Source organism: Diabrotica virgifera, chromosome 9 (genome assembly GCF_917563875.1).
Source record: "Diabrotica virgifera virgifera chromosome 9, PGI_DIABVI_V3a".
NCBI classification, from domain to species: Eukaryota; Metazoa; Arthropoda; class Insecta; order Coleoptera; family Chrysomelidae; genus Diabrotica; species Diabrotica virgifera.
This window is the reverse complement of record NC_065451.1, coordinates 153,394,543-153,412,717: the sequence shown is the minus strand read 5'-3', so window position 1 is coordinate 153,412,717 and position 18,175 is coordinate 153,394,543. Positions and strand designations below refer to the sequence as shown.

Here is an 18,175-nt window from a genome sequence, read left to right as displayed (position 1 = left end):
TTTTAAATGAGGTAAGCCACAGAGCTCTCTATGAGAATTCCAGGACCCCAGCAAATATAGAATGAATACATAACTTAACAACTATAGTCGGACAAGTAAATTGGCTTTTTAATGTTCCTTTTAGGCCTCAATAACAGATCAGGTTCCTGTACAGGTAAGTGTTCACTTTGGACATCACTTTTATTTGGTGAAGCATCGACTCCACAACTCTGACTCCCATGTATAGTCTCTAAAGTATCAGAGGAATTATTTATATTCTCATTCTCCTTTTCTTTGTGGGAGAAGCCTGGAGTTGCTAAGTCGCTGCCGTCAACAAATTTCTTAGGAACTAACTGGTTACTGGTATCAGGAGTATAGTAAGGTGCCTGGACCAAATGCCATCTGTTACGTCTGAATTGACCACTATTAGTTTGAACAACATAAGAGCGTGGTTCTTCACAAATTTCAATTACCTTTCCATATTGCCTAATATCAATAATCCAGACAGAATCGCCCACATATAAAGGTTGCATATCCTTGGCTCGGTGTCTACTATTATAATTATCTGCTTGTTTTTCCTTATTTTCCCTTTCTCTTAATGACACTCCCCCCTTAACAACCAATTGTTCCAAATTTAATGACAACTGTGGTAGATTAGTTCTTAATTTTCTAGAGAAAAACAGCTCTGCTGGTGAAAGTCCACACCTTAAAGGTGTAGCCCTATAGGCTAAGAGCGCTAATATATCTTCACTATTCTTTTTGATTAGTTCTTTAGCAGTCTTAACTGCCCGTTCAACTAATCCATTGCTCTGCGCAAAGTATCCTCCCCAAAGAGGTTCTATCTCAAGTACCGACTACGTTTCTGAAGGAAACGTATAAGTGGTTGCATACCGAGCTGACTCTACAAGTGTTACTGGGCATACGAGCAGCGCGGAGAGAAGATTTAGGTACCTACTTCAGCCGCCGAACTCGTGTACGGAGAACCATTGTGTTTGCCAGGTGAACTATTGTTTTCGACGGAAAGGAACACCGACGACAGTGCTCACATTTACTTAAAACACTTCGAAAATCTCCGTCCTAAGCAACCGTCGCATCATGGATCCAAAAGCACCTTCATTTACAAAGACATGAAAACCACCTATCATGTTTTCGTCCGCCGTGATACAATCAAAAGCAGCTTAGAAAACCCATATCACGGTCCTTTTCCAGTTATTAAGCGAGGAGACAAGACTTTTGTCGTCCGTGTAAATGGAAAAGAAATAACAATTTCCATAGACAGATTGAAACCGGCGTACGAGCTTCACGAAAGTATCCATCACGAGCCACAAAGAATGACAGTGTCCTGCAAAACGAACACAGACAATGAAAACAGCAGACCAAGGAGGAAAACAAGATTTACTGGAAGTTATCAAGAAAGTGTCGGTTAACAGTGAATTCAGTGATTTTTTTCTCCTCGTATAAACATTGCGTTGTTGTTTTTCTGTTATTTTCATTTTTTTCATCATATGTATATATTATGTATTATCTATCGTCTTATTCTTTCAAACGGGGGTGTTATAGCCATACGCTTTAATTACTATTTTTGCTAAATTTTTATTAACTTTTCTCAAAACGAAATAACATTTAATATACAAACCATATGCTAACAACGGCCGTTAGGGAAATGTATCCCTAAGCAGATTGTATAAAATTAATGTTTTTTTTTTCAAGGAAACACTAATAGATTCCACGCCAGATTGCTACGCTTTTTATGTCAACTTCTTAAAATACAGAAAGGTTCTCAACTTTTAAAACGCCAGATGTAGTAATTTATTGCCTTTTCTAGCCATATTGTAGAAACACAAACATATTAGCGTTTGTGATTTTTTTTCAGCCACAGCGTCAGTATCGATCGACACAGCAGGCGAACGATGGAGTCACACCCCAGCGGGCGTCGGTATAGACGTGGTACGTCAACAACACACCCTTTTGAGATATAAGCAAAACACGTTTTTTTATCGACACAAATAAATATATTATTTTTCATTGTTTACACTTACTTTTTAATTGATTCCGTAACCTACCATCGGAACATCTGGAACAATTTTTTTGTAGACGTGTTTGTACCAAAAATGCAGTGACTCACCCTTATCCACCCTGTGCCTAGGGACTAATTAATCCCTTTCTCAAAAACGCACCCCTTTAAATGGTAGCACTCTGCGGTTTTTTCATATTTAGAGGTCCATTGACCGTATGGAACAATAAAACCCCGTTAACGTTGTAGTTCCTTTCTAAAGTACATAATTAATAGCCTATATACTTTGTTCCTCTGATCTCTATATTATTGTAGGAAAACCGATATACCGAATAACCCTTCACTGGTTTCAAAACCGGGTCTAAAATCAAATTGTTTCATGTTTATATTTGTGTCGCAGTTCTGATATATATGGCAAATGGCAAGTATGATATTGGAAATATTTTTTTAAGTTTTAGTTTTACAATAACTCGTAGAGTCCACCGATCAGCTGGAATCATCAATAAATTCTCTGAGGGAGTACAAAAATAGTAGGTACAATGGAATGTTATACAGTATGTCCCTGTAAGTTGTATCCATATGAAAAACTTTTTTATTATTAATTTTACGAAAAAAAGTTATTCTTTATAAAAAGCTCTGCATGGTCCAAAACCTAAGATTTAACCATCAAGTATCAAATTTTTTGAATATTATACGAGGTATGTCAAAAAGTTTGAATTTCACTCAAGAGTAAAATAGCTTTATTTTTCGTAATATTGGAAATTGCTATTATGAAAAGTTGTTTGGAATTAAAAACTATATTCTAATATGCAATTACATCCTTCTAATTGAAAAAATTTTTTTTTGAGAAGTTATGGATAACTACCATTATTTTTTCGTTATTTCAATTCTGATAACCCTTTTATTATTAATTTTACGAAAAAAAGTGATTCTTAATAAAAAATTCTGGATGGTCTAAAACTTAAAATACAACCATCTTATATCAAATTTTATCAATTTTATACGAGGTATGTCAAAAAAGATAAATTTAGATCAAAAGTAAAGTACCTTTATAGTTCAAAATATTTCAATTAGAAGGATGTAATTACATACTGAAACATAGTTTTTAATTCTAAATAACTTTTCATAACAACAATTTTCGATATTGTGAAAAATAAACGTATTTTACTCTTGAGCGAAATTCATATTTTTTGACATACCTCGTATAAAATTGATAAAATTTGACAAAAGATTTTAGACCATGCAGAACTTTTTATTAAGAATCACTTTTTTCGTAAAATTAATAATAAAAGAGTTATCTGAATTAAAATAACTGAAAATAATGTTAGTTATCCATAATTTTTCAAAAAAAAAATTTTCAATTAGAAGGATGTAATTGCATACTAGAATACAGTTTTTAATTCCAAACAACTTTTCATAATAGCAATTTTCAATATTGTGAAAAATAAAGCTACTTTACTCTTGAGTGAAATTCAAACTTTTTGACATACCCCGTATAATATTCAAAAAATTTGATATTTGATGGTTAAATCTTAGGTTTTGGACCATGCAGAGCTTTTTATAAAGAATAACTTTTTTTCGTAAAATTAATAATAAAAAAGTTTTCTATATGGATACAACTTACAGGGACATACTGTATATCTATTTCTATCTCCACCTTTTTAGGTCGGTTAATTCCTCCTCATTTATGGCTCTATCTCTCATTATTCCTCCTCTTCATTCTAATGCTGGTCTTCCTCTCCTTCTATTCTATGGAACATAGTTCAAGGCCTGTTTTGGCTATCATTCGTCTTTCATTCTCATTACACGCCCGTACCATAAAAGTTGTTTGGATTCTATTGTATCTGTATCTACCGTATTGTTCCTCTTCTAATGTCTTCATTTGGGATGTGATCGAGTCCAGATATCCACCACACTCTTCTTAGATAGTGCAATTCTACCACTTCCAGTTTTTTTTTCTCTTACATCGTCATTTGCCAACATTCACATCTGTATGTCAAAATTGGTACGACTTAGGGCCGGGACACATCTATCGCCCATACCCATGGGCAGGGGGGGGCGTAGCCCCCTGGCTTTTCGGGTGCTTTAAATTATATATGGTTATTCAAAGTATACAAAATATAATGTGCAATATCTTCACGTCTGAGCCCCCCACCGTAAAAATTTTTATATGGGCGCCCGTGTATCCGCACCGAGCGCAACGCGCTCCCACCGAGCAGAGACAGCAAGGCTGGCCATGCATTCCACACTGGCTCGCATACGAGTAATATGACCCGTATGCGCAAATGGCGAATGTCAAAAATTCTTAATTGAATGTCAAAAAATGCGCAATAACTACCTCTAAGAGAAAACTATGCTAACTTCTTGTCAACCTTAGGTAAAAAATACATAATTGGCGCAGACTTTAATGCAAAAAATACCTGTTGGGGCTCCAGACTCTCAACACCTAAAGGTAAAGAATTGCAGCATGTTGTGACCGAACACAATTGTAGATGGCACTCTACTGGGAAACCCACTTACTGGCCAATGATGCAAACAGAATCCCGGACCTCCTAGATTTTTTCATATCCAGAGGTGTGGCAACAAATTTTATAAAAGTAGAGGATGTAGTAGAGGAGCTTATATCTGACCACTCTCCAATTCTACTAACAACTAGTGAGCAAATTATTACCACTGAAATGAAACCCGCGTTGACCAATAAGTTTACGGACTGGGTAAACTTCCAATTAGAAATGAATGAGAAAATTGAGTTCGGTGAAGTTATTCAAACGATAGAACAATTGGAACAAGAAACCGAGCTATTTATGATAAACATCCAGCAGGCAGCGTGGAACAACACACCTATAATGCAAAGAAAAACAGTAGGAAACAATTACCCCAAAGAAATTAGAGACCTACAGGAAAAAAGAAAGGCTCGGAAGGTATGGCAAAGAACTCGAATTACAGAAAATAAAAATAAGCTAAATAGGCTCACACAACAGCTGCAAAGAGAAATCTCGAAAATTAAAAACGAATCAATCAATAAGTACCTGAGAGAACTAACTGATGATGAATGCACCGATTACTCCCTCTGGAAGGCAGCCAAAAAGATAAATAAGCCAGTTCAGCATATACCTTCTTTATGAAAAGAAAACAGAACATGGGCAAGAAATCCCAAAGAGAAAGTGGATGCGTTCGTTGATTATTTAGAAAACATATTTATGTCCGCCGAATAACGTTGTAAGCGCCACATGGTTTGTTTTTGAGAAGTCAAAGAAAAAGTTTTAATATTGTGATAATGGTGAGTTTATACATTTTAAAGGTGAGTAATACAGTTTGTATTAAAAAACTGTATTACTAACCCTTAAAATGTATAAACTCACCATTATCACAATATAAAAACTTTAATCAACTATTTCTAATGGGAATAAGCCACAATTTTACCAAAAAAAAAAATGATTTTATTAACGTTTCGAAGCCCAAATCGGGTTTCGTTGTCAAAATACAAAATACTACTAGAATAAACAAAAATGTTGTTGCTAAGTAAAAAAATTCTTCTAATAATTTATTTAATCTGACTCATTTATATTGGCAATTCAGACGTATATTATACATTTTAAAGTAGAAGACTTTAAAATGATATCGCCAATATTTATGAGTTGGGTTCCTGGGACGACTTTACTAAAAGATAGTTCATTCGATTACATGAAATCAATCCCAACTCAAGAGTATCCGTCACAAAAAAATCATAGCGTGTGATCTGTCTTTAAAAAGACAACCAAATGCAACGATGACGGTAAAATTCTCGCGTTAGAGATTCCATAGTAAATCACGAGGGAAAACCATTTTTTGGTAAAATAGTGGCTTATTCCCATTAGAAATAGTTGATTAAAAAAATGCCACAAGCATTCAGAACAACAATAAAAACTTTTTCTTTGACTTCTCAAAAACAAACCATGTTGCGCTTACAACGCTTACATTTAATTATTCGTATGGGCATTGTTAGTATTGCAATTTTTCCATTTAAGTAAAACCAAATGGAAGGCTCGTCAAAATGCATAGAATTACAATAATATCCTCAATGTAACATATATAACATACATAGAATTTCCACTTTTTATATTACATATACGTATTTACTGTGTCAAAAGTAAAACAACATATAAACTAATAAATCATTTATTAACAAATTAAACATTTAAGTCACAATTTAATAACAAACTTAAGTTTAAACCATTTAGGTTATATAATTATTATAATTATACCACACACTTTAAAGGTACGATTCCGACAACGACTGCAGACGGCAGTTACAGTTGTCACCATGACAGACGTCATTATTTTGCAATATTAATTTGCATAATTATTAGCAACTGACGTTCTGCCGAACAGCAGTTGCAGTCAGATGTCGGAATCAGTCTCATACAGATAAACAGTGCAAAGTAGTAACGTCCATAACGCTGAGAACTGCAACTGATGTTTGCAGTTGCCGTCTGCAGTCGTTGTCGGAATCGTACCTTTAGTCAGAAATGAATATGTACATACAAATAAGACTCAATATATTGAATTTCAATGAAAACTATCTGCTTTATATTTATAAATTTTAAGGAAGACGATTGAATGATAAAAAATGGACAAAACTAATAATCTGTAATATTCTTGTTCTCATGATCATTTTTCAGTGCGTCACAGTTTTTCGATTTCTCTCTAATGCATTAAGTTAGATGAGACGGAAAAAGCGGTAGCTCCGTGATTAAACACAAAAATAATGCAGCATTACAATGGTTATATACATAAGATGTCTATTCCTAACCTACGTTTGATTCGTTGATATTTAGAATGCGCGTTTTTTCTAGCCAATCAAATACACGTATTACGAACGTTTGACGAAAACTTCGTTCATTTTGGCCATTTTTTAGAAGTGTCAAAGAGTCAAGTGACGGTTATTATTCAGGTCAGTATTTTGTGTGCCTGTCATTTTGAAATTTCGAATTCGACTTCCCTTGTGTTTCACAACGTCTTTGTGCATTATTTTGTGTTTGGGTTTAGAATTTAGTTCGTTAAAAGTTAGTCATTGGCGTGAGGAGACTAGAGACATTTGAGATGTACCGAAGAGTGCTAAATATCTCATGAGTAGATAGAATAGCCAACGTGAAGGTAATGAGACTTACGCATAAGGTACGAGAAGAACTAACAAATAAGAAGAAAAATGAGATATATGGGACATGTGATGAGAGATGTATATCTAATACTCCAGGTCATTATGCAAGAAAAAGATCTATAGTAAGGAGACGTAACTCATGGCTGAAGAACCTTAGGAACTGGTTTGGATGTAATAACAATGAATTATTTAGAGCCGCGGTTTCAGAAATAAAGATCGCTCTGATGACTGCCAACTTTTGAAGCGGAGACAGCACCAAGAGAAGGAGATAAAAACATAATTATTGGATAGTTTTGTGTCATTTTTTAATGTTTCCATATTTATAAATTTAATTAACAATATTGTTTACTTTTTAATTTTATTCCCCTTTATAAAAAATACCTACATGTTAACATATTGTGTAAAAATCAAATCTACTAAATTACTAATTAGTTTAATTCCACAAGCTTTTCACCTATGGCTAAGTACGATTCTAGCATCTGTCAGATTCGTCAATAATTACATGAAATAAGTCTCGACACACCCAATACAGTATATGACGTCATAATTAATGACGCACTGAAAAATGATCATGAGAACAAGAATAGTCTGTGTTCTCACATATATTTCCAAACTTTTATAATCCTCAAATTGATTTCAAATAATTATTACAAATTTTTGCGTACAAAAAGATCTACAGACACCTGAAAAATATATTTTTTGATTAAGGGACTGTAATGACCAAATTAAAATGATAAAAACAATTTACACGTGATATCTGATAATACACACTTAAAAGACTAATACATAAATACTCATGATGAAGAAGTACATTATAATTAAAAATGAATAACCATTTTCATATCGCTGCAACATGAAGCCAAAGCCGTCTTATATTTCAGTTCGTTTAGAGAGCGCAACAAGCACTCTGACCGAACAATTTCAAAACTCATTAGTTTTTCATCAGATAATGTACATAACTGTAACATCTGTACATGCATTGGGTTCTTCTTCTTCTGTTTTGCTGTGGGCATACTCAGCTGCAAATAAGATTGCTGCAATATGGCTGCAAACTTCACTATTACCGGCCATACACATACAATGTGCATTTGCTATGCCATTGGAACTGGCTATCACCCAAGCATCTAGTGGTTTAGCATTAGCTTTTTGAGAATGCTTCACCTAAAAAAATATTTTATCTTTGTGGGAATGCTTCAACTACAAAAATTTATTTTTATTAGAGTATTTGCGTTCTTTACAATGATTGAGAATATTTTAAAATCAGACATTCATATATCTAATATAATTTTAGAACAAACAATCATGACTGTTTATTATTCTCTTTTCTATCATAGCAATTACATGTCGCCGACCTAATCTGTAAACTGCGTAACTCTATTTATCAAAATTTTACAGAGGCACAAAAAATTATTTCTCTAAATATGACTAATGTGAATACTACGTATCTCCCATTTTAAAAGATAGGATGCTAAAATGGAATATTTTATAGATAGGTACACATATCACTAACATTTGTACCTATAATGAGTGTATTTAATATTATTTACCAATAACTTGTTCTTGAAAATATCACTTTCTAAACAGTGAGGTCAGTCGTGTGGTATGACAAACTGGGGAGTTACATATTTATCGTACTAAATTTGCTGCAAGGGAGATACGGTGTATACGAAGATGTCACTATTTACTCTTCTGGTAAAAATATGCATGTGCATCCTTTTTTAAACGAGTAGGGATTTTTTCAAATAAATGGCAGTAATAACTCATTTTCAGAGAAATATGGAGTTACACAGTTTACAAATTAGGACGACAATATGTCTGGTTTCATACAGATATATAAACGTAAATAAATTTAATACATATTTAAAACCAATTTATCCAAAAGACACTAATACTGTTATCCATATATTTCTTAATGGTGAATAAATAAAATAAAGGCTTACCTCTCCAACAATAATATAGAAATCATTAACAATTTTTACTCCAACTTTCAAAACAAATCCAGTTGTGAAGGCTTTTATGTGCATGGAGGCTTTTGTATGCTTTCATCTGCTACTTAAAGTAGTAACTGTGAGACTCTACCAGATATGTATAAATATCTATAATAGCATTATAATAGTAATTGTTGGAATGCACGACTTTACTGTAAAATCCAATTCTGATGACTGAATTGTATATTTTAAATTAAATTAAATTAAACTAAATCTCCAATTATTTTCAGCTTCAATGAATATCTAAATCAATAAAAGAAATAATGTTATTGCTTGCAAAATTCATCATTATTGATAAATATCAGGGAAAAATGAATAGTAAATAAAAATTGTTTCGCCTACCTTAATAATTTCCTTAAATAATCACTTTGCATTGTGGTAAATTTATAAAATTCACAAATGACAAACAAAAGTTTTAAAAAATACACAAAAAAACAGCCAACAAAATCCAAATGAATTAAAAATAGGACGACAAACAATGAAATGAAACGACGCACGATGCAAACCTAACCTTTGTTTTGTTTTGTAACTTTTAAGCTCCTCCCAATTTCGTGACGTCAGACTTCGGCTGTCTGATATGAAAACGTTTTTTAACGTCATTAATCTTACATATTTAAAATCACCTACAAAAGACGTCGATATGACGTAATGTTCAGCCACGTGTATATATTCAACCAAAAACTGACGTTTCCTCGACGTTCTTGACGTCACTTGGTTGCCTGGTATGTCTTTTTGAAGCCAGAATAATAAATTGTTGATATCCGTTTCTAAACTCTACCTTAAGTTCTTCATTGGTGCTTATTCCAATCAATTCCTCTTGTAATGTAATATCCGTTTCTTCAATGTTACCAAATGGATTAATAATCCATTGAGATTCTTGCTATTGACCCCCATTTTAATTTCATAGACCCCAAAACGGAAGTCTTCCCGGGGCCGTAACTACGATGTTAGGGGGTTAGGGGGTCTGGGGGTTTACCCCCCAGCGGAAGGCGGGGTCCGGAAAAATGTTTGATATTTAACCCCTTGAAAACGCATTTTAATGGATTCTATGACTGTAGTTTCTTGAACCTACATATTGCTATTTTAGTTGACCAACACAAAAAAAATTTGAAATCACTTTTAGGGAGTGCAATTAGAACGAAAACATGCATTGTTTCGGAAAAATTCAAACAAGCTTATATTTTTCTAAAACTTTTTTTATTAGTTTGTATACATGTTAAAGTAAAAAGTTCTACTCGCAGATTTGGCCGCTAATTGTTTATTAATTGTTTAAACAATAACAATTGTTTTGTATAAATAATTTTAAAAATATTATTAAATTCATCATTTTACTTTGATCAAATATGTTTCTATTTTGTTTTTGATTATGCTGAATCCGAATATGGCACTGCAATTTGAAAATTCTTATACAGAAGCTCTTATACAGTATATCTGCGTAGCTAGGAACCACATGCAAAACTTTTTTATTATCAATTTTACGAAAAAAAGTTATTCTTCATAAAATGCTCTGGATAGTCAAAAATCTAAAACTCAACCATCAGATATCAAATTTTATCAATATTATACGAGTTATGTCAAAAATATGAATTTCGTTAAAGAGTAAAGTACCTTTATATTCCAGAATATTAAAAAATGCTATTATGAAAAGTTGTTTGAAATTAAAAACTATGTTTAAATACACAATTACATCATTCTAATCGAAAAAAAATTTTATAATTTTTTCTCAAATTACGGATACTTAGGGTCGATTTCTCATACCTGCGTTAATCTCTGGTTCAGTTGAACCAGGTTCACCCGTGATCTGTGGTTTTGTTTGAAATGCATTTCTCATTGCGCGTTCATTGCAGCGCTCGTTCTACAGCTTTCGAGAAATGCCAATAGATGGCAAAAGGTAAAAAACTGTCGCCATTTTGAACTACCATTTTTATGCTGTTTTTGAATAAAGTTAAATTTAAGTATTTATAGTCAAATAGTCATTTTAATAATTATAAATAAATATTATAAAAACAAAAATAATGTTATCGTTTATCGTTAGGCTTCATATAATAAAATAGGATATATTTATATTATGACAGCGTTTCGTGTTAATACAACGCATGCGTAGTCCATGGAATCATCTGAACTGAGTTCTGAAATCTTTGAACGGCCGAATTCCACCGTTCAAGCATCGTTCAAGTTTAAACTGCCATCGGTTGAACGTGAATTGAGAAAGACGATTTTGACTTTAAACTGACGTTTACTAGAAGTTCAGGTTAAACTGGAGTTGAACTCGATATGAGAAATTGGCCCTTATCATCATTTTATTACAATTATGATAACTATTTTATTATCACTTTTACGAAAAAGTTATTCTTCATAAAATGCTCTCCCTAGTCTAAAATCTAAGATACAACAATCAGATATCAAACTTTTTTAATTTTATACGAGGTATGTAAAAAATATGAATTTTTCTTAAGAGTTAAGTGCCTTTATTATTCACAATATTTTAATTAGAAGGATGTAATTGAACACTAAAACAATTGTTTTAATTCCAAACAACTTTTCTTAATAATAATTTTCGATATTGTGAAATGTAAAGGCACTTTACTCTTGAGTGAAATTCATATTTTTTGACATACCTCGTATAAAATTAATTAAATTTGATGATTTCATCTTAGAGTATATACGATGCAGAGTATTTTATAAAGAATAACTTTTTTTCGTAAAACTGATAATAAAAAAGTTATCAATAGGTTCCAAGTTACGCAGACATACTGTATAAGAGCTACAAAAAAAATTTTTTGCTGAACATTTATTATTGTTGAAGCTTATTATTAAATGTATTTTAGGTAAGTTTTACGGAAAAAAGTTTTGATCACTTTGTATAAACATTTTTTTAGCTGGTAATTTTCGGTTTTTGTATTACATTTTTGTTATCTTTCTTAATTTTCTCAAAAAGAAAGAGTTTATTTCATTTCTAAAGTAAAATAATTTAGTGCATTTTAAAGATTACATCCTAAGCTTTAATAAAGCACTTATAAATCTCTAATAGATCTGTTCCAACTTGAGTAATACCGTCTTAAAGTGGTGGTAATTCTATAAAACTACGAAGATTTCAAAAATTACATTTTTTGAGACGTATATCATTTGAATTTAAATTTTTGAGATTTTTTTGAATGAAACATCATTTAGTAAGATACTTGAAAGGTAAGTTGTGCAAAATTGAGAGTTTTATAAGAAAAATTGTATTTATGTACCGTACTTATGCCCCGTACATTTTATTTCTTTTTATTATAACCATAAGATACATAGCTTAATTACTATTCTTTCATGTTCAATTTGTAAAATTTCATTTGATCCATTAGTTAAAGAATTACATTAAAATAACTCAACCGTGCACTTCGCCGTACGCTAGTTTACAGTGCGCCAATGTTTGTGAGAAGGGTGACTTTAGCGTTATAAATAAAAAATTATAGAAGATATAGATTTAATTTAAAAAAATTCTTTATATAAGGTTTTTTTGTAAAATTTTCTGAATTTTTCAATGTCAGTTTTTTTCTAAAATTTATATTTTCGGAGTTATTTAAAAAAACATCTAATTTCGTAGTTCATTTGTTTAATAAAAACTGAAGCACCCACTTCTCGAGTAGAACTTTTTGATATGTTGTTTATTAAACATTTCTTAATGAAATTACAAAAAGTTCTGTCTTGTTTGATTTTTTCCGAAGTGAAAATCTATATGCACTCTTCTACTTATTTTTCATTCGCTTTAAAAAATTTAAAAGAAAAACAACAAAATGATCACATAGTAAAACAAAATGAGATAATATAATGAAACAATAAAAAGAAAATTTCTTGAAACTTCAAAACCGAATGGAAAAGTATGTAGATATGAAGGTTTATTTAGAGAAAATGCAGGAAGAGGTAAATCAGATTGCTGAGGAGATACAGAAAATTGAAAAGGTGGAAGTAAAATTCAAGAATGCGGTAAAATTCGATATGGAAAAAGTGGAAGAAAAATTGACGGAGATACGAAAATGTCAAAAAGGAGGAGACCGTCGGGAAGTAATTGTATAATACAGCTCTAATGAGAGCATAATCCTATTTGACGAGGATATCAGAAAACGATATCCGGTACCTTCAGCAGTGACACTCTCGAAGGCGAATACCGTCACTGCTGTTAGATTTATTATGCTGTGGTACTGGTAGGACTGATTCCAATGTGCTCATTCCATCTTACCCTTACCTTTCTTTTCAATATGTGGTACCATGTGGTTCCGTTCACGTACCAAGATGTGGTCTGGGGTAAATTGGTTAAGACAAAGTAGCTGGGACCGGGGGCCGCTCTTCCGGTTGCATTTTAGTTTTTATTTCACCAAAATATCTAATTTCCTCAGTAACAATTTATATCTTTACGAAAGATCTCGGGGGCTCCAGCTTAGCCCAGGCCCCTCTTCCACTGGTATTTTAGGTTTTATTACGCCGAAATAACTAATTTCCTAAGTATTACTTTAAATTTTTATGTTAGGGTCTCGGGAGCCCCAGCTCAGCTCAGGCCTCAGGGGCCCCTTCTAAGGGTTCTGTTCCACTTGCATTTTAGTCGAAAATACTAATTTCTCCAGCGAAAAATTAAAACTTTATGTTCAGTTTTAGGGTGTCCCTGTACGGTTTTTTTAAAATTATGTCATTTGAAAATATTTCGTTGGGATCGGTTTTTAAAACACATATTTTTATTTTCCTCGTTAAACTCTATGCACGGTCAAAAAAGGGGTACCTGCGGGACCCCCTTGGCCGGGGGCCCCGTAGCACTTCCCCGGTTACCCCAATGGTAGTTACGACCCTGGGGTCTTTATTTCCGGCCACGCCCTTGCAGCATCTCCTCGACCACTGGGGGTTGATATAAACCACTTTGGGAAGCACTGATCTAGTCGGTGGTCGTCATCACAGATCACTTAATTCTCTTTAGATGTTTCACGCAGGTATCTCAAGGTCATACTAAACTAAATGTCATTTTTAGTAATGATACGTTTTTTGAGATGTCGCCATGCACCTGGAGTGAAGATTTCTTCTATATCACTGAGTCTGAGTGTCATTATAATTTGTCAATTGTCATCATTGTCAGTATGCCTTTATCTTTTATCTTTATGTCAGTAAAAATGTTTATCTGATTGTTAGCAATAATAAAAAATCCTGATTTAGATAAAATGGATTCAAATACAGTTTTTGAAACAAAACGAATGTGATTTGAAGATCCCTAGGAAGATCAAATTCCTAGCTTACATTTGCATGGTGAGTTCAACAAGTATTTGTTATTAGAGAACAAGTAACACAGTTAGTGGTGTAGGGAAGCAAACGAATGTAACACCAAGTAAGTAACCCCTACAGAAAATATATAATTAATACAAATTATTTTACGTGAAATGAATATGGTTATTATCAAATCAATTATATTAATTTTTTGTTTTAGTTGAAAGTCCTTCAACAAGTAGAGATGCACACATGTTTCAATCATTTGAGATACCCTTTTGTAGAAGTATTTGGAAGATAACTATTAATAATTTCATTTGTAAAGATACGATTTGTAAAAAAGTATAATATACAAAGTGGTTTTGCTGGTATTAAATAAATAAATAAAAATACGTTGTCATGTCTTATTTTTTCCCAAATGGTATTTTGTATATTTGAAATTAAAAATAATTTGCATATTTTAAAACCAAATTATTTTTTTTCAACTGTACAAATATTTTAACCTAACATTTTCTTCCCACCAAAATTACATTTTGAAATTCCCGCTTGCATTAGTTCCGATACAAGCGGCATGGAGCGCTGTTTTTCATATTTAACCAAAGCGTTATCGTGAAACATCTAGAGGAGGTAGGTGATCTGTGGTCGTCATCGGCCATAGATAAATAATATAGTATTACCGGATTCATTATCATATTACCGGATGGTCATCGGCTTCATTTATAGTTTCTGGGTTTCCATTCCACGATTCATCTAGTACACCGTCTAGGTCAGTGGTTCTCAACCTTTTTGAGTCATGTACCACCTACAGTTATTTCTATTATTTTTGGTACCACCTATATTTTTAGATACTAAGGTAAAGGAGGGTAAGAGTACGCGGTCGACTAAAAATACGCAGGGAATTTTTAAACACTTGGCATCACTGCAGGAATTTCGTGATATCACGTTTTAGTGTGCTTTCAACTGGAGAAGAACCCGCCCTATTGTCATCCACCTGACAATCTATCTTTGGGTTTTACAAGGTAAATTATTCTTTTTCACCTTCGGAATGTAATATTTTTACTCTAAAACGTAAGAGTTTAAGGTTACTTAACAGTGGTAGGCATATTTTGTATTAATATTAAGACAAAGACCATACGATTAGCTATCTAATGAGTGGAGTTAAAGAGAGAAGTCTGTTTAGTGCAGGCACGTAGCGGCCATTCTTTGAATCATGTCACATGAGTCTAAAAGTACGCAGTCTAAAGATTTCAAGGATGGAAAAGCGGATCAAAAGGAAAAATATGAAAGATAGTGACAAAGAAACCAAAAAGAAACCTTCAAACGTCAAAACTAAACTAAGGTTTGATATTGATCAATCCAAACCATCTACCAGCTCAAACCGTGAATCAGAAGACACTGTTGAGTGCCCAGGATGTGGACAGTCATTTAATGACAATTGAATTCAATGTGGAATATGTGCAGAATAATGGCATGGCTATGAAGGAAGCGGACCTTTCGTTTGCGACCATTGTAAGACTCTTAGCTAGTGCGTACTTTTAACCTAACTCTTTCGTACTCTTAGCCTCCCTGAAGCTCAAGAGTACGCAAATGACACTTTTTTAAAATATTTTTTTCAGGGATGTTTTTTTTGTTTAAACATAATAAAATATGATTTTATAGTTACGTAATTAATAAAGATCGATATTCAACCAATATGGTATTGTTATGTCTTTCGTCTCCCAAACAACCCAAAATAAACTAAGTGCGTACTCTTACCCCTTTACCCTATTATCAAGACTTACTAAGTACCTACTATTATTTTAAATTTTTTGTGTTTTGGGTACCACCGCAAATAATATGTACCACCAGTGGTACATGTACCACAGATTGAGAACCGCTGGTCTAGGCGAACGAATAAGGTTTGGTAGAACATCTCACGATTAACTGTGTTATGTGTTATAAGAAGAGACCATTTTTGGGGTAACTTAAAAACAATACATTTTTATAACGTTTATTACACCTCTTTATATCAAAAATAATAATTAATTTATTTGGACTTACTATACAAACAAACAACACAACAATTAATAAAATTTTATGATTGTATTTATGTAAACTTATCAAAATCTATCAATGATAAGGCCACATCGGTACTGGTAATCTTCGATGAAGTTAAAGTAACATCTTCATCGCTTTCATCGAATATACTTGTAGATTTTCGGTGCTTAAACTTATCTATTCTATTATCACAGTCCTTTAACAAATCGTCTATTTTCTGGAAAAAAGATCTATTTTTTAATTGCATAACACATTATACAGAGTGAGTCTGTAATTTGGAATAAATTCAATATCTCAAATGCTAATCGTTTTTTTGAAAAATTCTCAGACCCGTCGATTAGTATTTTAAATTGTCCTTTTTAACATACAATAATAATGTAAACAGTGTGTCCCAATTTAGAGATATGACGTCATCGTTGATTTTCTTAAATGACAACACTGTCATTTTGATAGCTATTTTTATTCCCTACCATTTACAAGATAATAAAAAATAACAAAGTTATGAAAAATAATTAATCAAATAATAATTGAATTTAATTATTTCAATTATGCAAATGCTCATAATGTTGCCCTCAATTATTGTCAAACAGTCAATGGGCAACATTATGAGCATTTGCTTAATCGAAATAATTAAATTTAATTATTATTTGATTACTTGTTTTTCATAACTTTGTTATTCTTTATTATCTTGTAAATGGTAAGAAATAAAAGTTTGAAATTTTGCAGTTATGTAAAACTTTACACACCCTATCAAAATAGTTATCAAAATGACAGTGTTGCCATTTAAAAAAACCAACGATGACGTCATATCTCTAAACTGTGACACCCTATATACATTATTATTTACACTGTTACTAATAAACCCAGTATAAAAGTTATACTGAGAATAAATCAGGTATAGGCAAAATCATTACCAATAAACATGGAATAACTTAGATATAGGTTATACTTGGTATAAGAATTTAATCCAAGTTTATACCGACCCACACCCTTGTTTAAGTCTGGTTTAACCTATTTTATGACTGTAAATGTCATCAGAGGCAAAACTATTATCTTTTGATTTGTTTAGTGAGTAATTATATAATAAAAAAATGTGTTTGAGAGCTGTTGCGGCTGTCGAAGAAGTTGATAATTTAATTAAAATGATAGAAAATACACGAAACAGGAAACTTTTCAAATATAGAATAAATCCTTTTTCACAATACACTGATCAGGAATTCAGAATTAAATATCGGTTTTCTAAAGATGGTGTAAGGTTTTTAGAAACTTAATAGGTGATTCTCTTATTTGAATTTGATATTGCACGAAAAGTTGAGTCAAGCAGTCCATATAATGTACAAAAAATTTCATGATTCGTCAATTAGTTTAAATTTTATTCAATTTGTTTATTCTAAAGAGCTTTTTTTGCAATGTTCAGAAAATATTGTTCAGAAAATAATTATGATACATATAGCAATTCTGTGGAAACCATATGAAAGAAGAATACTGGTATTTTAAACGTATTTAAAAAATCAATAAAAACTCATTTTTATCATTCCGAAAACATTTTACAAAAATAAAGTCAATTTTGGCTTATAAAAAATTTGAATAACTCTGTTAATATTGACTGTCTACTTTGGGATTTGAAAAGCTGGTATTTTTACACGAATTTAAAAAAAAATTTTCGCCTATGTTAGTAATTTGATTTGTCAGTTACAGAGAAAAATCAAAATTGACATATTGACACAATATATCGTTGTTCTATGTATTTGTGCAGAAGATTGCGACGTTGCCAAACTATTATTTCGGAAT

The 18,175-nt window shown here is 32.2% G+C and overlaps 1 protein-coding gene across 1 annotated transcript in view; it reads right to left on the bottom strand.

The window, feature by feature from the left end:
• Positions 1–16,323: 16,323 nt before the first annotated feature.
• LOC126892359 (breast cancer type 2 susceptibility protein-like) overlaps positions 16,324–18,175 on the bottom strand; it is a 130,111-nt gene continuing 128,259 nt past the window's right edge. Inside the window, exon 12 of the mRNA XM_050661877.1 lies at positions 16,324–16,601. Coding sequence (XP_050517834.1) covers positions 16,434–16,601 — 168 coding nt within the window. The 3' untranslated portion in view covers positions 16,324–16,433. The remainder of the gene's footprint in view (positions 16,602–18,175) is intronic.